This window comes from Nicotiana attenuata, unplaced genomic scaffold, assembly GCF_001879085.1.
Source record: "Nicotiana attenuata strain UT unplaced genomic scaffold, NIATTr2, whole genome shotgun sequence".
Taxonomy (NCBI): Eukaryota; Viridiplantae; Streptophyta; class Magnoliopsida; order Solanales; family Solanaceae; genus Nicotiana; species Nicotiana attenuata.
In genome coordinates, this window is record NW_017670750.1 from 336,893 (window position 1) to 352,444 (window position 15,552).

At 37.5% G+C, this 15,552-nt stretch overlaps 1 protein-coding gene across 1 annotated transcript; it reads right to left on the minus strand.

Moving 5' to 3' along the window:
- Positions 1 to 7,928: 7,928 nt before the first annotated feature.
- On the minus strand, positions 7,929 to 10,633 carry LOC109242977 (probable pectate lyase 18). The gene is made up of 4 exons (XM_019409874.1): positions 10,411 to 10,633; positions 9,347 to 10,087; positions 8,639 to 8,777; positions 7,929 to 8,536 (listed from the first exon to the last, which is right to left on the minus strand). The coding sequence occupies exons 1-4, from the start codon at positions 10,527 to 10,529 to the stop codon at positions 8,312 to 8,314; spliced, it is 1,224 nt and encodes a 407-aa protein (XP_019265419.1). The 5' UTR covers positions 10,530 to 10,633; the 3' UTR covers positions 7,929 to 8,311.
- Between the last annotated feature and the right edge of the window lie 4,919 nt (positions 10,634 to 15,552).

Consider the following 15,552-nt stretch of genomic DNA (forward strand, 5'->3'; position numbering starts at 1 on the left):
GGCTCTTCCCAATGATGGATGGCGTGACAACCTTCTTAAGGGTTTGAGTCCGTTTTTCTTTTTCTTTTCTTCTTTTGTTTTTATTTATTCTTCTTTTTTTTCATTTTTTTTTAAAATACAAAATTAAAACTAACCAAAACCTGATTTAACCCTAAAATTAAAATAATTAATTTCTAAAATAAACTACATACTAGTTTAAAAAGAAAACTTAGGGAAAAATCAAAAAGTAAAGTAAAACAATGCAAAAAGACTATTTTGTTATTTTCTCTTATTTTTTGTAATTTTAATTAACTAATGAAAATGTATAAATGAGGTTTTAAATGCAAGTATGCTATTTTTGTATTTTTTTCATGAGTTATATCAAATAAAAATGCACACAATCACAAAATCCAATTAATTCCCTAAAATTCAAAGAAAAATCCTAATTTTAATGAATTCTATAGGAGTAATTTAAGCGAGGCAAAAATCACGTGCTCACAACTAGGGCTCTGTTGCCTGTATGAGCACCGCAATTGCTTTCGTGTACTTATTCGAGCATGCGCCTCGTCTGATTCGGCCCTAGGAATTTAGCCAAGGGGCCTCCGAACGTTCTCTTATATAGGTCGTGATTTAAGATGTTGTACCTCGCCGCCTGCATCCGAAGCTTTTTGGCTTCTTTTTTATCTTGATGGAGTACTCCTTCCTGCAAATATGTTATGATGCGCTTGCGCCAGTCCCAAGTCAAATTTATGGAATGTACCTCAAGTCGGTCTATTGATGAGTGAAGGAGGGTGACCACATTCTCCTTGGTGATATTTCTGGTTGCTGCTGCCAGTTTGGCGAGGCCATCTGCTTCGATGTTTTGCGCTCGAGGTATCTGGTCGAGTCAACATTCATCGAATTCTAGCAGTAATTTATGAATTTCTGCTTGATATTTCTGTAGCCTCTGCTCCTTGATTTGAAAAGTCCCTATAACTTGGTTGACGACAAAATGTGAGTCGCATCTGAGGATGACTCGTCGTGCTCCGTATTTGAGGGCTAGATTTAATCCTGCAATCACGGCCTCATACTCGGCCTCATTGTTAGTCATTTCGGGGCACTGTATGGATTGGAAAATAACTTCGCCTGTTGGGACTTCAAGTACGAGTCCCAGTCCGGAACCCGTCGCATTAGATGCCCGGTCGGTTAAAGGACCCAGAGGTCGGGTTGCCCAGGAGAGGTATGAAATGTTTCCTGCTCGACCTCGGACAATATTTTGACACTGAAGTCGGCGACGAAGTCGGCGAGTACCTGCAATTTTATCGCTATTCGCGGTTGATATATTATATCGTGCTCGCTCAATTCTATGGCCCAATTGGCCAATATTCCCGACAATTCGAGTTTATGCAGGATGCTCAGAAAGGGGAAGGTTGTCACTACTGATATGGGGTGGCGTTGAAAATATGGTCTAAGCTTTCGCTACGACCAGTGCCAGAGCTAGCTTCTCGAGGTGGGGATACCTCATTATGGCGTCGACCAGGGTTTTGCTGACATAATAGATCGGAGATTGCGTACCTTTGTTTTTGCAGACCAGTACCGCGCTTACCGCGACTTTCGAAACGGCCAGGTAGACTAGGAGGCGCCCGCCAAGTTCTGCTTTGGCGAGTAGTGGGGGCGAGGACAAGTATGTCTTTAGCTCTCTTAGGGCCTCGATGCATTCCGAATTCCACTGGAGCCTGTTGTCTTTTTTCAGCACATTGAAAACTTGTGGCATCAATCGGATGACCGTGAGATGAATCTCGACAGGGCGGCTATCCGGCCAGTCAGCTTTTGCACCTGCTTTTTGCTGTTTAATACTTCAGGTATTCCTTCGATGGCCTTGATCTTGTTTGGGTTGACTTCGATGCCTCTTTGTGATACCAAGAAACTGAGAAATTTGCCCGAGGTTACGCCGAAGGCGCATTTTTCGGGATTCAGTTTCATGTTGTACCGTCTTAGTATGTTGAAGGCCTCTGTAAGGTGGTCGATGTGGTCTTCTTTCCTTTTTTATTTGACCAACATGTCGTCGATGTAAACTTTCATTTTTTTGCCGAGTTGATCTTTGAACATCTTGGTGACCAACCTTTGCTACGTTGCCCCCGCGTTCTTCAACCCGAACAACATGACTTTGTAGCAGTACGTTCCCTGATGGGTGATGAATAGTTTTCTTTTGATCCTCCTCCTCCATGAGGATTTGGTTGTAACCCGAGTAGGCGTCCAAGAAGCTTAGCAACTCGTGTCCTGCTGTTGTGTCGATGAGCTGGTCGATATGCGGCAATGGAAAGGAGTCTTTTGGGCATGCCTTGTTTAGGTCCGTGAAGTCTATGCACATCCGCCATTTCCTATTTTTCTTTTTTACCATGACCATGTTGGCGACCCTTTTGGGGTATTTTGATTCTCGGATGGAACCGTTTGCGAGGATCTTATCCACTTCGTCACTTACGGCCTCGTTGATTGCGGCATTAAATTTCCTTCTTATCTGCCGTACTGGTGGATAGAGTGGGTCGACATTCAACTTCTGTGTAGCGATGTCTTTCGGGATGCCTAGCATATCTGAATGGGAGTAGGCAAACAAATCAGCATTGTCAATTAAGAATTTATGAAATTTACCTGGTTCTGAGAGATTGTGCCCGATGTAAGCCTTTTTTGTGTTGTCGCTGTTGTTTAGTTGGACGGGATCGAGATCTTCTATTGTCGACTCAAAAGCTTCCACGATGTCGGAATCCTTGATAACGTCTGTCTGTGCGTCGGACTTGGTTCCCAACATCGCTAATTGCTATGCCTCCGCGTTTGTTCCCATTAGTTGTTGGGTGTGTGTGCAATCTTGGGAGATACGATAGCATTCTTGAGCAGTGCGTTGTTCGCCTCGGATGTTAAATATTCCCGATGGAGTAGGGAACTTGATTACTTGATATAGGCTTGACGGGATGGCCCTCATGGCGTGTATCCATGGTCGTCTTATGATGGCGTTGTAGGGTATATCTTGGTCCATGATATGAAATGTTGTTTCTAGGTTGGTAGCGTTATTTCTCCAGAAGTTCGCTCAACTGCATTATTAAAACCCGTTAGTGTTATGTAATGCGGTATTATCTTATCCTCGAATCGCATCTGTACAAGGACTCGAGGATGGATAATACACGCGCCACTTCCGTCGTCTACCATTATTATTTTCACATCAGTATCTGAAATACGTAATGTAATAACAAGAGCATCGAAGTGAGGGAAAGTCAAACTGTCGGTATCAGGCTTATCGAAGATGCTACTGTCTTTGAGGTCATCACACCGTTCGTGGGTGATCGACCGCTTGAGTTTGTGTGCAGTGGTGAATTCCACATAGTTGATCGCTGCCTCGTCGCCTCCGCTGACGATCATTTGGACAGTACGAGCAGTGGAGGGTGGCTTTAGAGGCCCCTGGTGCTGTTCACGTCCGCGACCGAAGTTGGCTCGTCCCCGGTCGCTCATTAATTTACAGGTGCTCTTGGTTCAGCATTCTTACTACCTCTTGCCGCAGACCTATGCAGTCCTCGATTTTGTTAACCCGCTCCTGGTGAAATTCACAGAGGGCGTCCGACTTCCGAGCATTCAGGTCAGACTTCATTTTTTGCGGCCATTTCACCTTCGTGCCGAGCTTCTCTAGTGTATACACTATTTCTAAAGGGGAGACACAAAAATTGTGAGCAGATAAGAGCGGAGGCATACCTCTTTCGTATCACTGAGTCCCGGTGTGCGGCCTGGGAAGCCCTTCTGTGTGCCGAGGAGGTGGTGGGACGGCTGTTTGGATGTAGGGCTGATATCTTTCTCGGTAGAGATGGGGACCCGACTGATCCCTTCGACCGTCGTTACTACGATCTTTCCTCAATTCTGCTTGAACTGACGTCAGCCGTTGGGTCGGACCATTGAGATCGTCCTCGTCGGCTCTCACCTCGGCGCAATAGGCATTGTGGATTTCTTCCCAAGTGGTGGGGGGGTATTTCATGATCCTGCTTAATAGTTTTCTGGTTGCTCTCGACCCGCTCCTGCTCAACCCGTTCTGGAAGGCTACTACCGTCATCCCTTCTGATACATTTGGTAGGCTCATTTTCACCCTGTTAAAATGGACGAGGAAGTCCCTGAGTCCCTCGCCAGGCGATTGCCTCACGGCAAATATGTCATTCACCCTGGCTTCCGCCTTTTTAGCCCCTGCATGAGCGGTAACAAACTTGTCGGCCATTTCCTCGAATGTTGCTATTGACCGTGCCGGCAGTTGTGAGTACCGGGTTAGGGCTCCCCCTGTTAGGGTTTCACCGAACTTTTTCAGTAGCACCGATGGAACTTGCTCCTTCAAAAGATCGTTTCCCTTCACCGTTATGGCGTAGTGGACGATATGGTCTTCTGGGTCTGTAGTGCCATCGTATATTTTCAAGTATGGTGGCATTTTGAAGGTTTTGGGAATGGCATGGGGAGTTGCTTCCTCGCTGTACGGTTGTTCGACGAATCGACCAACGTCTTGTTTCAGTAGCAACTTTGGGGCGCCTGGTATCTTGTCGACCCTTTCTTGATGCTCCTTCATCTGGTCACGGAGTGCCTTGTTTTCGTTTTCCATATCTTCCATTTTCTTTTGAATGGCTGCGAGTGCATCATCACCCGCATCAGCAGTGGTGTAAGTGTTACCTGTTTGGGGGATGGGCTGTTCGCCAGTTGTTGTTTGTGATGTCTACTTGTGCGGTGTTTCTGTTCTCCCTTTTAATGGGTTTGTCGAGTATGTTGTTTAGAGTACTTGTCAGCCACTCTTCCAGTAGTTTATTCACTGCCGGTGGTGCTTCCTCAATTATTGACGTGGAGGCTCCTCTTTCGCGTAAAGCTGTTACGCTTTCGCGAGGGGGAGGTGAAACGCTCCGCCTGAACAAGCATTTGGTGTCGCGTTCTCGTTGTCTTCCCTGCCATCTTCGTTGATGGTGTTCAAGATGTTGGTAGTGACACCTACTATCATTTTCAACCTCGCGTCTTCTTTTCCTGCCAATGTTAGTTTGTACAAACGAGGAAGAGATGTCTTTCTTTCTTTCTTTTTTTTATGATCTAGAAAGAACTATAGTTTCAACTAAAAAGCTCCCCACAGACGGTGCCAAATTGTTTTAGCAAATAATTACTAAACCAATCAAGAATAAATTAAAAGGGTGAATCTCAGTTGAACTTAATAAATTCTAGACTAAGTAAAGCAATGTTCTTGTATGACGAATTGGGGTTAGGAATATTAAATAACGAATTTAATATGCTATAATTGACAAGATATGTAATATCATAAATGTATAATAAATGCGAGAATGATGAGGGTTATAGTGTAAAGGAATCGTCACCCAATGATTGTGCGATTGGGTGTTTCCTTTCTCTGACGACGTGGAAAGGTAAGTAATAAATCTGAGTTATGGGATCTTGAGATTTGTGGATAAAGATTGAACAACATGTGCTTGAATAAAAAGAATAAGACAACTCTTTCGTATATTATTCTCTCAACTTTACAATATGTCTCAGTTCTCAAAAAGGCAAATCCACATTTGTTCCCCATCTCTATTTATAAGGGACATTCCCAAAAATCCCTAAAAAGTACAACATAAAAGAATATCCAAAGGAATATTCTTCTTATCTATTTCTGTGTTTAAGCTACCGTTACTATCCTATATCAGCTACCTGCTTCTAGTCGTCTGCCTTCATTACGACGGCCGTTTTGTCTCTGTGTCGTGGTCAACCCCGTCCTATGTTCTGCTTATCTGTTGTCGTCGTTACCAAATTCGGACATATACAATAACCACTTCCGATATTAGTTAGTGGAGGAGAAACGTGAAATTACTTAACAACCCCTCACCTTAGTACACTAAACTACCCCTAACTCAATACGCTCCATGCTTTTTAGCGGGCAATATCTTCATGATCGTCAATAGTTTATCTAATCCTTAGTTGTTTCCCAGTTAGGTGAATATTTTTCTTGCTTTGTCGTCTTCCACATGGTTGAATCATATTAGGTTCCATTATTTTTTTCACATTTCGAAAGCAAGTAAACCAAATCCCTAGTACATATATAATGTTGGCCTTAATTTGTTGCATTAATTACGGATGGCAAAAGAAAACCACGAAAAGCAAAACAAATTGTAAAAACGGAGGGTAGACTTTGATTTACTGTTTTGCCAGAAAGCAAGTGGTTCAAACTTTATTTTCCACGCTATTTATCAACCTTGTTGTTCGAAGTAAAGTTTCTTCTCTAAGGTGGTGGGAAAATTGAATACCCCACTTTCACTTCTCTTTTTTTATTTATCTTACCTTTTTCTTTTTGACTTTTTGTTTGTGTACTAAACCCTTGTAATCTTGATTGTTACTTTATTTCTTTAGTATTACACAAACTGTTACTACTAGCTAGTCCAAAAGGAAGATGAATTCCCTTTTTTTCTTGAAACAATCAAAGTATTTGGCCATTTCTATATGAAGAATTTTGCTATGGTGTCATTAGAAGAGAGGCAATCACTGTTTTAAACTATTACTATATTGGTATGAAGAGGCGTGCCAAAGCATGTGACAATGAGCTTTATTTTGGAAGACTAGCTAGTATCCATAACATGATTGTCGTATCTGATACTGAACCTATGCTTCAGACATTTTCTGTTTCTCTTGTCTCCATAAAATTTGGAAACTGGTCAAATTTTATTTTGAATCTGGTCAAAGGTTTCCAAATTTTTATTGTTCCCTTGCTTTTCTTTTCCTTGTCACTCATTTATTTTTATTCTTCTTTTGGGCTTTTCTGATTTCCTGGCAATTTATTTACTACTGAACTATTTTCTAAAAGACTACAGAACTGACTCTTGGACAAAGTTTTGAATAGTTGATTACTTAGGGCACGTTTCGCAATAAAATAATTTCACTTTTTTTTCGAAATTTTTTCACTTTTTACGGAATCATTTTTTGCCCATAAAAATTTCAAATTTTCATTTGAAGTTGAATTTCGAAATTTTTCGAATTTTTAAAAAAACTCCAAAAATATAGTTTTTCAAGATTTTCACTTTAAATCACTCACAAAAAAATAAAATAGCTTCAAATTGTATTCATGTACAAACATACCTCTAATTTTCCAATATCATTTTCACTTGAATATTTTTTTACTTTTTGTCGGAAATTACACTATATTGTTACATAAAAAAATTTATTTTATGTATATTTATTATACATTGACTCCCCTTAATTTTATGATGTATTTAAATTCTTTTATTTGGCAAACGTCCACTTAGCTTTCAAAAGAAAAATGGTTGCCACACATAAGTGCTCGTATATTAGGTCTTACTAGAAGATTCAATGCGTGTGCATTTTTCCGTTTTTGATTTATAGCCGCACTTCTATTTAAAACTCAACCACTTAATGCAGAAATAAGCCAAAACAACAACAAAGTAAAACCGATGCCGGACGGTTGGCACAAGGATTAAATAGAATTGATGAAACGAAAGTACGAAACTAATTAGGAATTGCATTTGGGATCAAATCTAAATTCATCAATTGTTTCAGTACTGGAAGGTCAAAATTAAAGACTATGAGCTGAGGTCTAATTATTCTATTGGAAGATTAAAATTGTATAAGAATTAAGAAGTAGGTAGAGACATGATATTCTGCAATATTGCTTGGCATAATTCATAAGTTAGTTATACGTTTCCTAATTTGTATGGAGTTAAAATGATACACATGTAGCTTTTTAGTGTGCCTCTTCAATTACAAATTTGATGGAGTTAAACATTGGTAGTTGAACTTCTTCCATTTTTTCAAAACACTTATTATGAGCAGTTATGGGTAGTTATTATATAAACAAATATTTAAATCGTGTTTCATCTTTACTTTTACGTTCATTGCTCACTATTATTGTGTATTGTCTTCTACAACTTCTAATACATAGTATAATATAGACAGAGAGAGTCACACAATATTCAAAAATAAATACATATATTGATGTATATATCAACACTTCTGAACTTGCCTTTCTCTAAATTCTAAAACCAACAGAACCGCATAAAGTCCCAACTGCTGAGAATGGCAGACCGAGGTTGTATTTGACAATCAAGTCAAAAAGGATAAAAGTAAATTTAAAAAAAAAAAAAAGGAAAAGGTAAAAAAAAAAATTGAAGGGAGGCAAAAAGACAATAAAAGTGCAACGCCCCTAGTCATATATTAGGACCTACACTTTCTGTCCTTTCTTTAATTTTCCTCCTTCATTACATGGTTTTTCTTCAAATCTCATATCATTTTTAATTTTTTGTCTAAAACCAAACTTTAGAAAAATAAGACCAAGTTAAATAATTTCCCTTAATCAGCAACGAGAACCCTTTCGGCAATTGAGAGCACCAGAACCAGATACTAAATTGCTGACCAAAGAAGAAGGCCTTGCACTTAAACTTGAAGCCTTAGCATAACTTGATGATTTAGCTCCAGCTCCTGATTGTGTAAAATATGCACCATTTAACATTAAATCTCCTTCAGTCCTCCAATTCCAATTTTTCCATTCACTTTCTGGAGCATCCTCGTGTTTCGTTACCTACATATATATACAATTCCAATAAATATTTTACCTTAAAACTAAAGCAAAAAAAATGTAAAACCTAAGTTGGAGAACTTTATTAAAACAAGTGATGCTGACCTCTTTGCTAAACCTAATATCAGGGGCAAGAAATCTGTTCCCTTGGCTATTGATGGTGGGACTAGCACTTCCACCAATTGCATACATTTCCCAATGGGTGTAGTCATTGTTCACCACATGGAAATAACCATGTCTACATCTGCATATTCCAAAAGGCCGCCAATAATTCATTAAATTCTACGTACACTGTACAAACATACCCCACTGTAAATCCTAACTACTGTTTTTTCGTCATTTAGAATACACAACCAAATTTCGATGTATCCTTTGCTTAACACATGCACCGCTTAAACAGGGCTAGAAAATTATTTATATAATCATATGCCATAAAGTAGTTGCAGATAAATCTTCGTTATACGCATTAACCATTTGCAAAAACGGTAAAAATCTATTGTTACTGCAAGTTAAAATCCATTGTTAGTATAAAAAAATCTTTACACTTTCGAGATATAAAGGGCAGTTCAGTGCACTAAGCTCTCGTTATGTACGGGGTCTAGGGAAGGACCAGACCACAAGAGTCTATTGTACGCAATTTTACCCTGCATTTCTGCAAGAGACTGTTTCCACGGCTTGAGCCTATGGTCACATGGTAACAACTTTACCAGTTACGCCACGGCTCCCCTTCCTTTACAATTTCATTGTATGAAACTTAAGTCGTTAAAAGAAATATTGTGTATAGTGATCATTTACTTCTTTTTAAATTTTTACCTTGGCATTCGTTGGACAAGGCCTTCGCCAAAGTGATTGAAAGCAATGGTAACTTGCATATTTTTGTCTTGAACATAAGAATCACTGTGTCCCAAGAGCATAACTTTATCATGGTGAGTCATGAAATTATTAGAAATTGTAATAGCTGTGGACCCCATAATGGCGTCAATCAAGCCGTCTTTGCAGTTAGACAAAGAGCAATGATCCACCCAAACATGGCTCCCACCAAATATCGACACTCCATCACCGTCGGAAACCGTTCTCCACCCGTAGTGCGATGGGGAGCTCCGCACCATAGCATTACCTCCTTGCTTACAATCATGTATATGAATTCCATGTATAATAATATTCGTCACGTACTGTATTGTTATACATGGACCGCCCGCAATATGTACACTCGCACCTCTACCATCAATTGTTTTGAATGAGTTCATAATAAGTTCTTCTTTTAATTGAATAACCATATCCCTAGCAAAAATTATCCACAACGGTTCAGTTTGGATAACGGCATGACGGAGAGTCCCCGGCTTTGGGTTGACAGGATCGTCGTCACCTGAGTCGGTGACCACGTAAATTTTACCATCCCTACCACCAACGGCGTTTTTGCCAAAGCCAATGGCGCAATCAGCTAATCGTTGGCGGTTCTTCTCCCAGTTGGGATCACAACGCCAGCAATCATCAATAGGATTTCCGGTACCACAAGATAGATAGCCTAAGTTCCTTCTCGAAGCATTTACACTCCTGCATTTTCCCAAAAATAAAAGGGTTAAATCTTGTTAACGTACTACAACTACATGACTCATTGTTTTCTGTTCGAACTATGTATACATACGAAAATATGTGCTAGCTAAAATAACGTTAGTCTTGTCTCGACATATACAATGTGGGACTAAAATAACAATAACAAATCCAGTGTAATTTCATAAATGGGGTCTGAGAAAGGTAGTGTGTACGCAGACATTATCCCTATCTTATAAAGATAGAGAGGCTGTTTCCGATAGACACTCGGCCAATGTGGGACTAAAATAAATGAAACTAATGTGAAGCAACCAAAATGTACGTACCTATGTACTTCATCTACAACAGCTTGAGGATTAGATAGGGGAGAGGAGGAGGCAATGATGGACGGGAGAAGGAGAAGGGAAGACAAGAGGAAGAGGAAAGAAAGAGAAAGAGTGCCCATATTTGTCTGTAATTAGGTTTGTCTCTAGACGAACTCAGTGGGGTTATCTAGAGAAGAGAGGAAATATAAAGTTATTTGGGGTTGGGAAGAAAAGAGAGGGAAATGGAGGAGTTTATAAAGAGAGAAAAGCTGGAGAAATTAGCGTTGATTAAACAAAAGAGGTAGGGTCACTTTTATCTTCGTGATTACATGTTTTACGGAGATCCCTCTCTTCTTTCTTACCTATAGAGGCTAGAGAGGACTACTATATTTAGTTTTTGTCCGTTAAGCAAGCATTCCTACCTGATATGTACACTGTACAATATCTTCTTCTTCTCTCTATTTTTGTCCTTTTATTCAGCATAAAATATGGTTTAGCACTCCATGTGAAATTGAATTTCTAGCCTATTTAACCACAAAATGAAAAGAAAAAAAAACTTTTGGCTTGATTGGCCAAGTTTCTAATATTAGTTTATTTTCAAAAGAATTTTTTTTAAAAATACTTTTGGTAAGAATCGATTTGTATTTGACTGATAAATTTGAAAACAATTTTGAGTAGTAATTAGTGTTTGGCCAAGCTTCTAAAATTTGCTTCTAGAAATGTATTTTTTTCTCAAAAGTGTTTTTAAAACAAATACTTTTGGAGAGAAACTATTTTTTCTGCTTCTTAAAATTTGTTTTTGCTTTTATTCAAAAGCATTTTTTTTCCTCTTAAAAGCTTCGCAAAATATCTTAACTTTGAAAAATAAATACTTTTGACTAAATAGAAGCTTGGCCAACAGAATAGCAATTTGAGGAACGTACTTAACTTTTTAAATATCTAGACATAATTCCTAATACATTTGAAATGCAATTTATATATTACAAAATTACTTCCATAAAATTAAATATAGTCATAATTTTAAAAATTACAATTAAAATTCTTTCAGGATATAGTAAGTCAAATAAAAATGATTAATATCCAATATTACAAAAATATCATTCTTTTTAGAACAAACAAATGAGAGTATAATTTTATATAACTAATTAATTAAAGGAAATAGAAGTTCGCAATATAGCTCCTTTTTCGCATGCAATTTTTATATTATACTCATCAAAGCGATTCACGGTTTCATGACATGGAGTAATGTGTAGAAATAATTAAGGGCTGCATGCATATATAGATAATCGTTCCCATACTCCATTATAATATTCCAACAGCTACAGTGTTAAATATTTATGCCTATCCATGCGAACTGAACTTTTGCTTATGATTAGATCGTAATCCTCAAGGGGAAAAAAGAAAAAGTTAAATCTAATATTACCTATAAGAAATTGATCCGGTTTTTCTTTTCTTTTTATTTATTTTGGATAGAAATTGGAGGATAATTTCCATTAGTAACTAATGCAAGAGATCGATTCTCTTCTAGAAAATATAAGCAACTGTGTCGCACTTCTATTTTTTTGGTTTGTTTTTTACTTTTTAGCACAATATGTTTCAAATCAATAATGATAAGAGAAATGGACCAGCGGTGTATAGCAAATGTCACCGACCGTAATTATGTCACTCGGGGCTTTAGCTGCAAAAATTGTTTTTCCATTTAATTTTGGGTGGGAACACTGCAATATCAATTTTCTTTTATTGTTCTCATTTATTCGTTCAAAGTTCTAAATTTGAGATGTTATTTTCTGCTATTTAAACATTTATATAGGTGGTTGAATCCTTTAATATCGAAAAAGGAGAAATGATTAGTGAATGGCATGCTATGTATCCACGCACATATGCAAATATTTTAGTAATATATTCTACCAAAAGAAGCTAACTGACTTTACCACATATTTGTTTATGAAAAATTCATTAGCATCACGCATATAAAGTTACCAGATTGCATGGGACCTTTATCATTTGTCTTGATTTTACCCTTTAGTAACAAGCAATCTATGCATTATTCGCTTTTCTCTTTTATGTCTGCTTGTTTTCTTTCTTTTGTTACTCTATTATTTTTGTAGTGAGGTCACTGTAACTTCCAACTAAAAGACTAACTGTCAAGAATGGTTTTCTTATTTAATTACTTATTAGTATCTTATAATTATAGTACAAAATCGAAAAAGAAGAGTTGTTCCTCCTTTTGTTTTTAAAAATTGTTTTTTCGTAAGGGAAGGGGGAAGTGGATACTGAAAATACCTATTTATTCGTGGCTAGTTTTAGAGATGATCTATAATTTCCTATCATGTTTGAACAGTAATTTCATATGATTTTCAGACAATACGAGGGCTTGAAGAGGCAATCATATAATACTTGTGAATAAAATAGAAGGAAAAGAAGGTTATATCAAGTCATTTAGTTAATTAAAAATCAAGATATCCTTCCAATTTTTTTGAAGTTCTAAATTTACTAATTGATTTCAATTTCTTACGAGAACAAAATTTCGGTTGCATTTGATCCATCATTCACCATTGTAAAATTCTAAGGGGGACAAAAAAATAAATTCTCCAAAATATTTTTAAAGAAATTAACCTTGAAAGAATTCAATTTTTTTATCTCTCTTTTATACCACTAGTTATGGTGATTTTGAGTTAGGTTTGTAAGTCTTAAATAAAATCTACCTACTTGAGAGACAGTGGATATTAAAACATCATTGGCTTGTTTGAATTTTAAAATTTCACAATGTATCATATTCATTTCCATTTATTAATCTAGTTCAAACTTTTAGGAATTAAATCCCCACCTCATTCGTGGTGGGAAAAAACAAGATCCCCCACCTCATTAGTAAGAAAAAAGACTTTTAAATCTCATCACCATAAAGTGCGAGTTAGCTGTTAGTTACTAATAAAATCACTTAAAAGTCTTATCCATTCTCGCTTCATTAATCGCTAAGAAAAAGACACCTTAGACGATCATACATGACACTAGCTAGCACATGCGTTTGATCTCTATAATTCAAAGTTCGATGGTCCAAAATGGGGTCCCAACTCTAGTTAGCTACCCCCAACTTCTTCTTCTTTTAGTAAATTATGTCTGGTATTCGATACCTGTATTGAGGTATGATTAAATCTTGATTTGTGCTAAAAAATTCCACGTTAGGGTAAATTGTTATCTAATAAAGGCAGCCTCATACCAAAAGCTCAAACCGTACATCTCTCGTTAAGAATAAAGTAGTACTTATCACTTCACCCCAACTCATTGGTGATAGCTACCTCAATCTAAAAATGCCTAACAAATCAAAACTCTTCCTCAATTCCCTCAATATTACAATATTTCTTGGCCGCAAACCTCGCCGTGACTTCACAAACCAATATTTAGAAGAGATCGTGACAACACATTCAAAGGAAAATCCACCCCTGCTGACACGGCAAATCGTAGACCGCCACTCGTCCACATGACAAACTCGACACATGCCTCTGGCCCTCAAATGAAAGGCCTTGGATTTGTGCTTTAAACTTCTCAAATGGAAAAGAAACAAAGTGATCGTCACATCTTCACATGGCTTCATTTTTTGCTTCCTCAAAAAGCACCCCGAATTCTGATTCTCTTTCAAGCCGGTTGTAACGAATTGTAGCTTTAGATTAAGGAAATGAAAATGGGAATACAGAATCATCGAATGGATTGTGAGTGAAAATGTGAATACTACTTTAGGGCAAACCTACGGGACAAAACTAACGTGAGTGTCATTTTTATTCTGTTTGGTAGGGTTCAAGTGAATGGCATAGCCATGTTAGTTCGTTTTAGGTCTATAAGTTGCCTTGTTGGGTGAGTGATAGGTATAGTGACGTTGTTGATTGTTACTTCGTAACTTCCTCATCTTTGAATTCCGCGATGTGGCACTTATCTTGGTCAGATGCCACAAATTTACACATGCGGGTGGTCCATATGCAGTGGCGTATTTGGGGTTTCGGATTTACGTGAATACATGCCCTCCTCTCAGCTAGAACATGTGAATTAATATCATAGTTTTTTTAAAATATTTAAGTATATATACATATGTGCACTCAAGCTCAAACTATCATATTGATACGATGGTTAATGAGTGCACCTTTTTAAATGAGGGTGGGAGTGGCCTCTGTGGTAGATATGATGCGAGAAATGAGGTTGAGGTGGTTCGGGCATGTAAATACACTACTAGAAATCCGCTAAAAATCGAGCAATCCGTACCGACCAACGTTGGTCGGCCAAAAAAAGCGATCAAAAACCGTCCAGCATGGACGGAAAAAGAAAATAAAATATTTTACATTTTTTTAAAAATAAAAACCGACCAAAGTTGTAGGGGTGTTCAAAACCGATCCGAAACCGAAAACCGATCCGAACCGAAGCTTACTGGCTTACTGGTAACGGCTTAACGGCTTAACGGACGGGGAACGGATTGAATTTTTTTTATTAACGGCTTATCGGTTTGGGGGCGGATTATTCAATTTTCTTAACGGATAATCCGTTAACCCGTTAAGAATATAAATATATATAAATTTATTTTTATTTATATATATTAAATATAAAAAAACTAAAACCCTTAAAAATGAATAAGACGAGAAGCTTGCTTCAACTATGATAGAACACCAACAACGGGCATTCTGCACTGTCTATTAACACTATCTTTTGACTTTCTTTATTTGTTTAGCATTCTGAAGCAGTGTTTTCTGAGTTTTATCCAACACTGTTTACTATTAATACTTTGTATTGTTGTGGACTTGTTTATTCATTAATGCAACTATATAACAGGATCAACTATTAATACTTACTGCACACTTAAGTGACTTCTTACAAAGATTCAATTTTTCAATACATATTACAACTAATGAAGTCAGTAGAATTGAATTCACCAGAAATGACAAATGACAGACTTGGAATCAAAAGCACCCAAAAAAGATGAAACTTTCGAACAAATTAGCTTTGCAAGAACAAAGAAAAACAATCCATATAACTGACTTCTAACAAAGATTCAGTTTTTCAATACATATTATAGCTGAAGAAGTCAGTAGAAGGGGAGATATTTAGTGAATATGTATGTTAGGCCGATAAACCGCCCGATAAGAGCTAAACCGATACAAATCCGCCCGATATCTTATCGGG